The 14869-nt window shown below is 38.1% G+C and overlaps 2 protein-coding genes across 6 annotated transcripts in view; one reads left to right on the top strand and one right to left on the bottom strand.

Annotated features, from left to right (window-relative positions):
* Positions 1-1071: 1071 nt before the first annotated feature.
* LOC118811330 (transmembrane protein 80-like) lies at positions 1072-6503 on the bottom strand. The gene is made up of 6 exons (XM_036575489.1): positions 6460-6503; positions 5929-5945; positions 5524-5617; positions 5336-5428; positions 5023-5224; positions 1072-1592 (listed from the first exon to the last, which is right to left on the bottom strand). Exons 1-6 carry the CDS (start codon positions 6476-6478, stop codon positions 1580-1582), a joined length of 438 nt encoding a protein of 145 aa, XP_036431382.1. The 5' UTR covers positions 6479-6503; the 3' UTR covers positions 1072-1579.
* Positions 6504-10394: 3891 nt separating this feature from the next.
* Positions 10395-14869, top strand: part of myrf (myelin regulatory factor) — a 31760-nt gene continuing 27285 nt past the window's right edge. For 4 of the 5 annotated variants that reach the window (XM_036576512.1, XM_036576508.1, XM_036576513.1 and 1 more), the window contains exon 1: positions 11663-11966. Coding sequence is in view for 4 of the 5 variants with exons in the window: in XM_036576508.1 (XP_036432401.1) it covers positions 11906-11966 (61 nt within the window). In the remaining variant the exon portion in view is untranslated. Of the gene's footprint in view, positions 11020-11662; positions 11967-14869 lie in introns of those variants that run through there. The other variant, XM_036576510.1, reaches the window with a different exon arrangement.

Here is a 14869-nt window from a genome sequence, read left to right on the forward strand (position 1 = left end):
TATGTGTGCTTTAATGCTTTAGCAGATCATTAACTTCACCAGCCATGAGTAAGAGATCACTTCAGAGGTCACAGACATCAAAAACTCTGACTTTCTCAGTGTTTACTGTAGGTCTTAAGTATACTTGCAAGAAGTGGCTGGGGTTGTTTTTCAAATATATACAGTAATCCAAACTCACCTCAGTATTCTTTCTACTAAATTGGGTATTCAAATAAAGCATGCATGGTTTGGAATAAATAAATAAATATTTTGTGTTATCTGGTAATTTTGTAATGTATTTTTTTTTCTGAGTGTTCTGCAGTGCTTTTTGGAAATTGCTGAAATTGCACAAAATATATTTGGACAGCTGTCAATATACTTTGGGGGGGTCAAAGTCCCAAGTATACCCAATGTCTGGTTAACACTGCTTTCTCTTTACAGTGTAAAGTTTTGGTTTACAAAGCTTATATCAGTAAATTGGTCATTATAAATACTTAAAACTATAAGACTATAACATTTTGTAACAATGTCACAAATTCAGCTTCAAGCTCATTGTCAGCTCATGATGTAAACTGAACTACTGCAGCACTGAACAGGTGCAGACTTATTTGCATGAGGGTTTGTTTCTATTGCCTTTGAATGAAGTTAGTGTAGCCATAACCCTGAACATCTCTTGGTGTAAATTCTCTTATTACCCAAACTGATTAATGTGATTCACACAGCAGAAAGGCCTCAGCAACACATCCTCATTACACACTCTTTATTCACAGAAACACACACCCTCTACTGGAGAACATCAGAAAAATTAAACCAACCATTTAAAAACTTCAGTCTTACATAAACAATGTAACTACGTCTGTACCACATATGTAACTAGACTGTGTGGGTGTGTATGTGTAGATTGCTCAAAGGGGCAAAGCTGGAAGTGATTTAATAAGTTGGATTTAACATATTTGAACAAAAACATAAAAGGTGACCTGTACAAAAGTTATGGCACATTTCCAATGTTAAACTCAGCAAATAAACAGAAACTGTGCACTAAAATTTACAGATTTTAAAAAACAAGTTTGTTTTCTGTGGAGGATGTGTATGTTTTTGTTCACTTACAAAATGAACAAAACATGTAATTTAACTGGGGGGTGTTTAAACATTTGCATATGTCTGTAAACAACAGAAAATCATCACAGTTCTGAGGAAAACATTTAGAGCCACTGAAAATGATCTTTACAGTTATACCTTTTATTGTTTCCAAACTGGCTTGTCCCAAGTCCTATCATGTCTTGCCACATTTGTAAAAATACTACACAAATAATAAGAAAACACAATGAGATTCCAGTAGTTCCACTTGCCATCTAGTGGGCTTTTCCAGCCCTTATAACTAAATTATAACTAATTCCTCTGAAACAGTTCAAATCATCTAACTATAATGATTACAAAATGTAGTTTATTGCATAGCAATTGATCAATTCAGACCACTTCATCTTGCTTCACACTGATGCTGGTTGGGCAGCTACAGGATGTGCAGAGGAGCAGTCATGCATTATGGAATCTGTAGTCCATAAGTCACAGGAAGTGTAGCCAAGGGTAAAAACCCAGTGTCTCATGAATAAGCACTGAAAGACACAAGGGAGAACGCAAAGTTAACAAACGTGATACATTCACTATCTGTGTCAAATATCTTGATGCGAATTTGTGTCTGTATTCATGAACCATGTAAAAATAGGAACGCTGACCTAGAATCACTATGACCATCTTAAGTATGGTGAAATCTGATCAGAGTTCAGATTCAAATTTCAACTAAAATTGAGTCATTATGTCTCAGTACCTGTAGAAGAGTGTAACTATTTCTCTTGAAATGTTTGAAATCTAATTTGACAAAAATAACTTCATCCTACAGCATCACATAATAGCCAGATCAGTCTTCTCTTCAAAGCTACGCACAGTTTAGTTAGTTAGTTAGTTTTTCCTACTATAACACACCTGGTTAAGGCAATTAAAAGTTTCTTATTTAGCTGATTTTTGGCTTTTTAGTCTTAGAGCAAAGCAAACTCTACTTTATGTACCTTAGCCAGGTTCTATTCAAAGAAAGGTTAACAAGGGCACCATAACCCACAAACAAACAATAAGATGTAAGGACTTGCTCTGAAACGTCTCCCACATAAACCCATTTTGCTGCTGAGCATCTCAGATAACACTGACTGGTATAGCAGCAAATACTGTCTTTGGCAGCTGAGACCGCCTGGCATCTTCATTTAAATTCACATCAATATTTAAGCATCAACAGCTCTTACAGCTCTTTAGACTTGAGTGTCCTAAAGAGTCCTAAGATGAGATAAGGGCAACAGATCACAATAGCACAACTGCTTTGCTAAAAAAAAAAACACGACCAACAAAAATACATGCAAAATGGATCTACGCAACATACTGAGCAGTTCATACTGAGCAGTTCAAAATGTTAACAACAGAAAAGATTAGACTCAATTATAGGCCATATGAACACATGTAGCACTTTTTACAATGAGCTTTGTCACAAAACAGCTTTACAGAAAACCCAGGTCTAAGCCCCAAATGAGCAATCCAAGGGCAATAGTGGTTTACACTCAGTATAGTGTGAGGCAGATAAACAATGTAACAACAATGTAAGATATAAAAGTTCTAGTTAAGGGTCTGTGTAGGCACTAGTTGAAGCTTTCTGCACAGCAGGACAGACATGCAGCAACATCACCAACTAATTAACTATACACATACATGCTTTGAACAGCACTTGAAAAGATTATAACAGATTTTCAGTCTGGCAAAGAATGCTGGGGACATGCAACCTAAATGAAATCTCCAGACCATGAGAAGGACAGGTTTGCTCACAAGGGTGCTAGCTTGTTGATTCTGCCAGTCCCTACATTATGGACCAGACCCAGTTTAGAATACTGAGCTGGCTGATGTAACCTGAAATGTACTGCAAAATGGTAATATTACCAAATGCAGACGGCATAGATGGCATATAACACTGTTAACACATTGGTTCTCTTCATTTGTCTGGGTGTGAACTAAAACACTGCCAAACTGGCACAAATGATTAAGTAATATCAGAAGCTAGGTAAGATGGTAAGTATACACTTAGTTTAACATCAGGCAAAATGCAAACTACAGGTTAGGGCTCTGTAACACTCCTATGTGGTATTTCATGAGTGAATTTGGATCACAATTGCATCATTTATTGTAATAATTCTTTAGACAATAAACATTCATTCAAATTTTCATTATCATCCAGTCTTAGTATTACATAAACAATCTTAAATATATGTATTTAAATTTTACACTGTGAGCCCCCTACTGTTTAAAACTCTTTAAAAGCAACCTCTTCAGCTCTGAATTTGGCCTGTTTCTAAAAAAAATGCACATATTTGTCACTATCATCTATTTATACTATTAATCCATTTAGCTTTTCTGAGGCCAGATTACAATAGTAATTATAGCAGGAATGTTTCTTTATTTTAAACCTTATAAACACAAAATAAAAAGGTTGTTGCTGTAACAGAGTCTGGCTACTGGGAGTGGGTTCTATGCTGTCATGCCCTACACAAAAGCATCTTTAATGAGTCCAGAGACAAAGCAGTAGACACACGAAAAGCCGTGCTCTCACATAAGGCTGCAGATAAAGTGACAAGACCAGTGAATGAAAAGCATATTAATAATTCAAACCCAAAGACTGATGTACAGAAAATGAGCTGATTTCATTCATGCTCAAAAACAAAGGGATGAAAAGAACGGCTGGTGAAAAGAGAGACACAATCTGAGTGAAGAAAAATCAGGTTATCATCAATGTGATACTTATATCTGACCTTTCAATGTTTGCCATATGAAAGCTGAGTGCACTGAGTAAGAACCATTAAAACATGTAAAACATGTGTTGCTTTACTCAGGTTACAGTACACAGAGATTATATTAATACAGTAAGTGTAGATCAATGGTTCCCAACCTTTTTAACAATGCAGAATAAACCACAGGGATCAGAGACGGAAGGGAGTTTGGGGCACAAATGATTGCTTGAGATATATGTGTTATGCCAAATGGTGAAGTACTCTGTGGGCTTCTCCCCACGATTTGAATTTGGGGCACTAGTATCCCTATTAGCAGTGAACTTGTAGTTAATATAGTTCATATTTTCATGTCATCATATTTTCGTATTATATTTTTGTTTATCTTGGCATTATTTCCATTTTTGCCGTTGATTAGGTTTTTTTTGGCCCTGTACTAAACAACCCATGGCCCGGTACCAGTGCACAGCCCAACAGTGGGGAACTACATGAATAATACTGACTCTGAAACTGTTTAAGCTACTCTTAATAATACACAGTTAATCTGAGAATAACTGAGTTTCATATCATTTCTTTACTATTTGTAGTCTCGATAAACATAAACTGGGCTCCACAGTGAGGTCTGGAGTCAGTAGCACTTTTACTGTTAAAGTGAGGAGGAGTTTCTTACTTACTCTTGGAGTAAAATGCAGTCAGCATTTCTGCAACTATATGATTCACTACAAGAAAGTAAAAGACACTTTCGTCGATTCCAAAACAGCTGCTTGGTGCCAAATGCTTTGTGAAAAGGAAGGCCAGCTATGACTTCTGTAAAGCTGAGTTGTTTGTTTAGATGTTACAAAGCTCTTAAAATGGAATTAAACTATATTAAAAGGAACTGGATATAATGTACATCCATTGTCATTTTTTGCCTTCTTTTTAATTAATCTTTTTAGTTTATTAATTTTTTTTATTGATTTTGATATTTGCATATTTGAGAGGAGGAGTCTTCTTCAAAAGTCCTCTTGCTGGCAGCACCCCCATTTACCAAAGTTCAAAAACATTTTAAATCTATATTAATGGTCTCTTTGTCATTCAAAACAGTGACTCCTGTTGAAAGGCGATGGGCTTAGAGGGATGAATATCTCATCTTGCACAATCCATACAAAACTCTTACCATGTTGCATGCAATTACAACATCAATCCTAACTTTCCAATTCCTCCCAACTTTCAAACCTTGAACTCTGACCTGGTGAAGCGAGCGAGGGCTCCAAAGCCAACAACTCCAGTGAGGCCGTAGAGACAGAGCAGGATGCTGTTAATGATGACGTCAGCTCTCAGCACGTACGACTGCCACACCAGGAAATACACTGCCAACAGCAGTGTGGTTCCTGTGATGATGAGGTTGGCACCTACATATTTCTCACTCTCCTGCAGGTTGCCTCTCACTCCTACCACAGGCAGAGATACACAAGATACGCATGATATAGAAGATGCACTACATACAGGGATAAATCAACATGTATTTTTCAGGTTAGGCGGCTCTGATGGCCCTAAATTACCCCAGTAGACTCTGATGATATCCAGGGCAGCCATAAGCAGGAGCAAACAGACATCCAGAGCCAAATCACTATCAGGGTAACTCAGCACCTGGCCTGCAACACACAACACACATTACCCATTCTCATTCAACTGAAGTGAATGATGTGTCACAGCAATTACTTCATTACATATTCAGTAAAGTACTCACTTTTGTAGATGATCAGGCAGAGGCTGGCGAGGTAGTAGAACAAATTATAGAATGCAGAGAGGCAGAGCAGGATTTGGAGGAGCACAGAGGACAGCTACAGCAGCAGGTTAAGGTAAAGAGCATTTCATTTCATTTTTAATACAGTATTATTAACACACTAGCAAATAAGATTCATTCAGTTCGTCTGCAAAAATATCCCATGTTTACATACTTGTCCCACTGCCCTCATTACCTCAAGAAGAAGGTTGCTATTTGAGCCTACTGACATAAAGCACAGCCTAATTCATTGCATGTCTTTATCCCAAACATTAATATTGCATAAACTGTGTTAATAGCTCCCACGTCATGGGTACAGCCTTGCTCACACAATGCTAGTTTGAATAGCATACATTAGAAAAAGGATACAACACTGGCATTTCTGCCTGACGAAAAGTAAAATGAAGGCAGAGAGATTACATATTACTTTTATATTTCGTTATACCATCATATATTATTACATTCTCATCATGCAAAAGAATTGAAGGGGTTATACAAAGGACAACTAATGTAAGATACATGAAGATATGGTAACGTATGCTAAGTATTCCGTGTAGGTTATATGTATTTGATACAAGCAACAGACGAAGACGGTTTAATGGAAACAGGAGTAAATTAGACTAGAGCTAACTTAACTGAACAACCGAGGAGTCAGTAGCTGAATTACAGCCCAGGTCTAACCAAGTACAGTGTAGCTAAGTTACTCCAGCCTGCTCACTAGAAGATGAGAGGCACTTACGAACCAGTTCCCTGTATTGCGCTGGAACTAATATAACTGACCACCTATCCCTCCAAACGGAAACCTGATGTTAACTTTAGTACCTAATCTAGGTTACATTTTTCTTTGTGTCTCTCTAAAGTGCGCGTTATAACCGTCTCTATGGCAACGGCGAGGCTTACCCGCTCTCCCTATCGCCATGTTGGTTCTGCGGTCCTTCTGTTTCAGAGCGTTATTTTAATCTGTTTAAGAGTCTTTACCGCCACCTAGTGAGGAGGAGTGAGAGAAAAGCGCGAGTTCGTTCAGGCTTTGACTACTGCAGAAAAGAATCTTTAATTAATAATATAACATGTTAATAAATAAAAATGAAAATGAAACAATATTATAATATTTATTATGCTCTATTAAAACCTAAAAAAAGAAAATTAGACAATCAAACACACTCTCTCTCTTTCTCTCTCTCTCTCTCTCTCTCTCTCTCTCTCTCTCTCTCTCTCTCTCCTCTCTCCCTCTCTCTCTCTCTCTCTCTCTCTCTCTCGCACACACTTTTAAAGGGCCCATTTCCTACGTTACACTTGCATTTTATTTTTTTCCCTGGGGTCCACTTATCTATTTGTGCAGATTCATGTACGAAAAACAGCCTTCGTTCATACTTACATGACCGTTTTCAACCTCACTTTACCCTTCAGAATTAAAGGTGCAGTGCGTAAGATTTAGTGGCACCTAGCAGTGAATACACCTCGCTTTCCTAGCATGTAGTAGAATTTATGGTGGCCATCGGGTTTTATACCGCTGCCTGTCTCGATTTCGTTTAGCTTCTTCATGTTTTCACTTCTTTGCCGACGAGGATTCACCCTCCCTCGCTTTTTCTTGTGCTAAATAATTAGTATGAGCCATTTGTCAATGGTTAGTTGTGTATACTGTATTCCATTTCTGCTAATAGATCCCCCTAAATCTTACACACTGCACCTTTAAACAGGCTGTATTTGTTACTGCTTTTAAGACTGATATATGTAAATGAGCTCTGTTCTCATTGGCTCTCCTGTAATATGCCTCATCCAAAAAATATTCTAGGTGTCTCATTTCAACATGAACGGATGGGGCTGAGCTGCTGTAGACTGAAGCAGCGAATTCATGTAAATACATTGTTTTTTTGTGACATCACAAAAACAGTCTATTTAAAACAGGCTGTTTTGCAGCTTAGTTTCCATAAATGGACCAGATGAACTACATAGGGAATGATACATATAGAAACTTTGACAATGCTGACGTATGGCAAACTCTACATAGAACCAGCAGTGAAAATTCATTTTTTGGTGATAGGGGCCCTTTAATTGGTTGGAATGCAGGGTGAGATAAATGTGTCAGAATGCTGTGAGGAAGCACACCTGTTTTGTAAGAGAGAGAGAGAGAGAGAGAGACAGAGAGAGAGAGAGAGAGGAATTTGTGCAGTGGAGCCCTCAGCCCCTCTCCGTCTGCTTCTCACATCATGGAGACACATGCTCATTGTCAACAACAAACTCAGACTGTCCAATATGTGTATGGGTCAGTGTGCACGATGAGAGCAATGCACAGAATGAAGTATTTGTAAGCTAATGACCAGATAGAACATCTTTTTACCAATCATATGTGTAACTGTATCATTTAAATGTTTTGTTGGGTTCTATAGTTTATTAGGCTCCTTTCTCTTCACCAGGGAGGGGGGGATGTTTTGTCATTGGGGCCAAAAAACATAATGACAAAACAGTATACAAATGGCTAGATGGTAGGTAGTATAGGAAGGTAGGTAGATTTCAAGATACTAAAGTATTTCATAATGTTACAGTATATTTTGTTACTTTATAATATGCAAAATTAGAATTTAATGAATTATAAACAAAAATACATATTCTAGTTAAAAATGTACATATATGAAAGAAAAATAAAAAGTAAATAAAAAACAGTTTGTTTCCTCATTGAATGAGAAGGGTGGGGTTAGGAAATCTTTGGCAGGCCAAATCAAGTATTCTTACAAACTTTGGCGTGTTGGAGACACTTCAGGCAGCCCTGCTCTTAACTATTTAAAGTGCTTGCTTACTTCTGCAAATGATAGTTGCATGTCACTGTAGTCTTGACTACAGCCATAAACCTGCATTATAGTTCCACATTGTAGTAGCAGAGTTTTTTCTCTGAGGAATAATTAGAATTCAGTGTTTTCTATCAAGACAAACTTTTAAAATACTCTGAAACACACACTCACATAGAAAAATATACGGTTTTATTGTAAAGCCCTAACAGTACAGGGTCACTCCAACAGTAGGCCTATAGAATCACATGTGCACAGATGTACATACATTGGATATACACACAGAGAGATGAAGTGCATTAACATGGCCAGATGTTTCATTGTCCACCAAGGCCTCAATTCCTTTTTTTCTTGCCTGCGTCCTTCCAAACAATCTACACTGTGTCAAGCAAAGAACAGGCGCGTTGTTCAGGTCGAACAGAGGAGAGGGAAGGAGAGAGAGAAAGAGAGAGAGAGAGAGAGAGAGAGAGAGAGAGAGAGACAGAGAGAGAGACAGAGAGAGAGAGAGAGAGATGCTCCAGCTGTGAGGATAAAGACAACAAAACAGCATCTCATAAGTGGGGGGGAGATGGCACACAGCACTATTGTGTGTAAAGAGGTCGCAGATAAAGAGAGGAGAAACAGATCATTCAGCTCATACAGTATTCACTGCAGGCATCTTACACCTCATCCATTCACAATCCCTCACCAAACTCCCTCACTCTCACAAAATACAACACCTACAGAAACCACCACAGCATTTAGCTCATACGTTTCATATGGGGTCACATTTTTATGACAGAGACACCCCACCCACACACACAGTGAAAAAAACATCAACCCCAAAAAACACTGTGTGCTAGAATGATTTAAAAGTGTCAGTAGATTGAGCATGAATCAATACTCACATCAACACAGTTGCTTTCTTTCAGTTTTTCAGTTTACTTCTTTAGACCAGAAAGAAGCTGATGTAACATATTTTATTCACGCACTACTGTCTGCCACATCTGAATCATGTCAATTTAAAGCACTATTTTATTTCAGCGTGTTGTTGTTTTATCTGTAGTGCGTTTTTATTCATGATGTGTGCTGTACTGTATTCCTTTAAAGTGCGCCAAATTAAATGCAGAAATAAAAGTGATGCCAAAACTTTCGAAGCATGGCATGTTAGCACTGGTGCTAAAATATGGGCTGAATATTAAGTGTAAACCTATTATGATGATTTACTAACTCTGACTCGTAATAATTCTCAATACTTCACTGAAATATTTATCTTATTTAGTTCTCAAAGTGGTAAAAACACATCAAATTTGATGTAGGGGTCGGCAATATGACAATATTTTATTGTTATTGTGTTATTGTATCTGTTTAGTTTTTAAAATGTTGGCTATGCTTTATGTCACAATATGCTTTTCTGAGTATGTGGATCTTGACAATACTTAAATGTTTCACTACAAAGTGAGCATAATAATAACAATAATAATAATGATAATAATAATTAGTATTATTATTAGTAGTAGTCGTAGTAGTATAATTATTATTATTATTATTATTATTATTATTATTATTATTTTATTATTATTATTTTATTATTGTTGTTGTTGTATTTTTTTATATGTGGCACAACAGGTTTTTTTTTCTGTTTCAACTCATTAAATTTCAGAAAACTTGAATATCGTGATGCGTACTGTGTATCGTGAAAATGTGTTCATGATCGCGATATAATATTTTTGCCATATCGCCCACCCCTATTTCAGTGTCCACAGGGATAGTAAACCTGTCTTCACTGTGGTGATTTTGTCACAGTAAATCCAGAGCAAATCTGCGCTCTGAGTTAGCTTAGCTTTCTCATTGATTCACTCTGAATGTGTACATCTTTCTCGCGCGCTCGTATTATTTATTTATTCATTTATTTATTTATTTATTTTTAAATATGTTCTTTTTAAAATAAGGATTTATTATTCGTTGACATTATTTTTTCTCATGTTTTTAGCATGAGGTCAAACATATGTTTGTTCATAGTTTCTTCCTCGTGTTTAGGTGCTTGTAACAGTGTTGGTGAGTTTTGTGTGTCTCTCGCGCATCATCTCTCCTCTCCTCTCCTCTCAGCTCAGCGCTCACACATTGAGGGAGGGAGCTGTAGGTAACGAAGCCACTACTCACAGGTTTTCCTTAAAGCGCGGGAAAAACACTGTCCCTAAAACAGTTCTGGGACAAAATAAACCCGCTCTCCAGTCTAGCGTCCAGTGTTTTTGAGCACCTTTAAACCAGCGAAGTCCTCAGCCTGTTGGATCAGCCGAAACATGCTAACACCTGACGGCGCGAGGCTGAAGCTAACCTGCTGATTTTAACACCACCGCAGAGACGTGGACTAGTTCAGACTGGAATAAACACATTTTATATGATATATAAGTGAACTAAGTGGTGTGGGGAACTCTTGGTGAGTAGTTCTGTGCCCTGTGCTAGTCTGGAGTCTGGGAGGGGGCGGTGGTGGTGCTGGTTGTGAGGGCTGTGAGTCCCTGAGGAGCGGGCTGGCCGACAGAGGAGTTAAACACGGCACACTGGATGAAGGTTTGAGAGGCTGTCGACCCCCCGCCACTTCCACCGGCCGGAGGGAACCGTACATGGAGTTTTTAACCTGGACCCGCTAGGATGGACGTGGTTGATGAAACGGAAGCCTTACAGAGATTTTTTGAAGGTAAGTGTGTTGATTAACTTACAGCACCTTGAATTCGCGAAACCGCGTCTAAAGGCACGACACGTAGTGTTCAACAAGGAAAACGGCTCGGTTGATCTTCACTGCACCTGATTCTGGCTACCTCTTAAAAAAACAGGCATAGAAAAGGAAAAAGAAAGAAAAAAACAGACGCTAATGATACTTCAAGGTTCGTTTTGACGCTTTAACATTTTCGTTACTTTCATTTTCTGATTGATTTCCCTGAATCTGAATTCTGTGGGGCTACAAATGAGTTCAGCACCTAATTTGAAACGCGAGTCAGAGGTTTGACTGGTAAAGGCCTTAAATTCTGTTCATCACTCCTTTTGTTTCTGTGCTCGTGTTAAACCTTCAGCTCTCACAGCGGTGAGACTTTCCATCAGGGCCCTTGACTTTCAGCCTGCACTGCCATAAAAGTGATGGAAGGGGTTTTGCTGGTGTGTGTGAGGGGGGTGTTGTTGTAGGGTGGGGGTTATTGTAGGGTAGCTGGTGTGGAAGTGCTCTGGGGGATTTGGGGGCCCCCGAGTCTGGACAGAAACACAAATGACCAGTGGTGATGCATCCCAGGGAAAGGTTAAGGTGAATGTGTTCCTGGAAGAATAAGGCTAAAGGTAAAAGGTTAGTGCAGAGATGGGTAGCAGAAATGGAGAGATGTTGGAGGAGAGGGACAGAGCAAAGGGAGGGGGAGAGGAGATGGTTATGCTATAGAAATGCACACTCAAAAAAGAGAGAAGACAAATGGTGTGTTTGTTAACTCTGAGGCCACAGGCAAAAGCAGAGAGAGATGATTTGTTTCTAACGTTTTAAAGTAATAAAGAAAATATGACAGAGAAATGGACAAAGACATTTAAAAACAGACACTAAAGTTATGGAGGACATCCGAAACCCTTCTTTCTTTCATGTTTGTAACTTCTACGGTCATGTACCATGTGAGTATACATCTACACGCTGTTGTCTACGGGCTGTTGTTTTATTCCAAGCTATATTGAAGCATTACTGTTGGTTCATTCATCCTGAAAATTTTATACACTGTAAAGGGCACCTGCTGTGCTCGAATGATGTAGAAAAATAAAAGTAGGACAAAAATTGAAGTACATTTTTTTGGGGGGTTTCCTTTTCTTGGACAGCAATGATATGTTCATTACTATAATCAACAGAGTAAAGATGATAATGCTGTGAATGAGGCACCAAAGATACATTGTTCTTGCCAGTTACATCTCTCTTACTTCTCCAGCTCTTTTTTTCAGCCTCTTCATTTTCTTTGCCTGAGGGGTTGTAAATGCAGACCACCCCAATGTTTTAACTCTTCGTTGCAACACACATATCGTCCTTTTTTGGACAAAGGGAATGACGCATGATAACGGGCTTTTTGGTGGATTTAGAGGCATTCCCAGTGATAATGAGTCATACTCAGAGTACAGGTGTGATGGGCTGTTTATTAGATGGTGATCCGCTGTAAACATTGTTGACCAGTTCTGGAGTTCATGGCTGTCAAGTGCTGCTCTTGACTTTAACAGGAATTTCATGTGTTTACATTCCTCCATGGGGAGTGAGAGAGATGCTCAGGCTCTACACTTCACTGCAGCCTCTCAGCATGGCAGGCGTTGGGCAAGCTTAATAGTGAGTCGTGTTGCCTTCAGATTTACCGTAAAACCTGTTCAGTTTCGAATGGTTAATGTGAAACAGTTACCTTAATGATGACCCTGACCTAAACAAGTAATTAAATTAAGGGTGACCCAACTGTTTTTTTACTGTTGAAAGAAAAAGTCGACATCAGTTTTATATTTACAACTGATTAAACTTTACTTTTGCCTTGGTCTAGATAAACCACAACGTCTTCCACGTTTTGTCAGCGTTTATCCACCCCCTGATTTGTCATGGCTGTGCACTGATCTGCATATGTTCCACTTTTAGATTGTGTTTTTTTCATTGAGGTGATGCTAGTGGCTCTGATTTTTTTGGTCCAGTGTGAGGAAAACCAAAGCTGTAGTGTGCTTTGGGTCTAAAATGCATGGTTTACAACCCTGTAGAGCAGGTACTTTTCATAACAGGATATCAGTTGATATTCATTCACAGTTGAACTGGTAATTGTCAAGCCCCTTTTTCCATATTCATGCATATGTGTGTGTGTATGTGTGTCTCTGGGAGAGTGGGCTAGTGTTATTGGAAAGAACTCAGGACAGCCATTGTGGTGTTCTGGCAGACAAAGGACAAAAGAAGGGGTGAAAAGCTGTTTGTTGATAAAACTGATGTGACCACCAGCTGAAAGAGTCTCGATCTCATTTCACACAATGCGAGTGACCAAGTTATTACTCTTTTGTTAATTACTCCCGCACAGATACATTTAAAGCACTATGATAACTAAATGTTATCCAGTTAATTGCTTTGAAATAGTTATTGATTATAAAATGAGATAAGAAAAGAAAAAAAAACTTTTCAAAACTTTTCCTTAAATGCTGTTCAGATTTTTAAGATGTTTGTGCTGGGCACTGAGAGTTAATAATGTAGTTTTTCAACTGTTGGTATACCATAGTATGTAAGACCATTCCCTCAGTGGGACTTAATTCAGTGGGTTTAATTCCACGCTCTGGCAAGAACACCATGTTATACCAATAAGAGTCCTGGGCAAGACTCCTAACGCTACACTAGCTTGCCTTTGTAACATGATGAAACTTTAAGTTGCTCTAGATAAGAGTAATGTAAATATAGTTGTTTTATGCTAAACAGTGCAGGTGCATCATCCTAAATTTGCCCTCAAGCAGAAAAAAAATTCATATTTTTTACATCAGCATCAACCTACTAATACCTGCTAATAATAATGGTGCTGATTAATGTGTATTGTTCCTGTTAAATAAATAAATCAAGAAAAGTAATATAACTTCTGCCTTGACTGTAATATGTGCACCTGTGTGGAGCTGGACTGAACAAAACTCTCTAGAAACTCAAATTAATAACAGCCCAAAACTGTTGAAAATTTATGTGCAAATCTATCTTAGTATGAATTTAATGAGGTAGATAGCCGTTGCGTAGTCAGGCTCTTTTTTATGTCATTGTCCATATTTATGTGCAGATTCAAACAATCTATTTTACCATATACCTCCAATAACAGTTCTTTATTCTGTTTGAGGCGGGGTAATTTCAATGTGTCTTCGTCTAAAGGGCTTCAGAACCAGACTTGTTTGATTTGCATGATCATTTAACAAATGATTTTTCAGTGAATCATTTGTACACATACTTATAAATATCATTGTTACATAACTGATATTTAGGCCCCAGTTCCCCCTGATGAACAAACAGTGCAGATAAGCAGTGTGTGTCTGTGTAAGAGCTAGGATGGATGGATTGAGTAGTAGGACTAGTCAGTTATTTGAAAGTTGTAGCTGAACTCTGTGAGCTGAGTAGGTGAAAGGGTTTTTATACACTTTCACAGTAGCAGCCACCTGTTTGATCAAGAGGAACTTGTTGTTATTCCAACCATATACTAGAATGTAGTGGACTGAAAATAATATTCTTTGAGGTGGGGCTGAACAATTTGAGAAAGATATCCAATTGCAGTTCTAACCAATATTGTGACTGTGAATTAAATTGCGATTTTTTATTTATAAATTAATGTCTAGGCCTGCTATTTTTGGCAGTGAAGACCAGCATATCCACTTTTTCCAGCTTGAAGCTTGAACATTAAGCATACTATGCCAGGCTGCCAGTTAGTTTTGGCATTTTGTTGATAATGTAGACTAAAATAAAAATTGCAGCTCCTATGATTTGAAAATTGCACTATTCCAATTTGCTCTTTCGTGATATAAAAACAAAAATCTTTCAAACTTTCAAGGCC

Source organism: Colossoma macropomum, unplaced genomic scaffold (genome assembly GCF_904425465.1).
Source record: "Colossoma macropomum unplaced genomic scaffold, Colossoma_macropomum, whole genome shotgun sequence".
Classification (NCBI taxonomy): domain Eukaryota; kingdom Metazoa; phylum Chordata; class Actinopteri; order Characiformes; family Serrasalmidae; genus Colossoma; species Colossoma macropomum.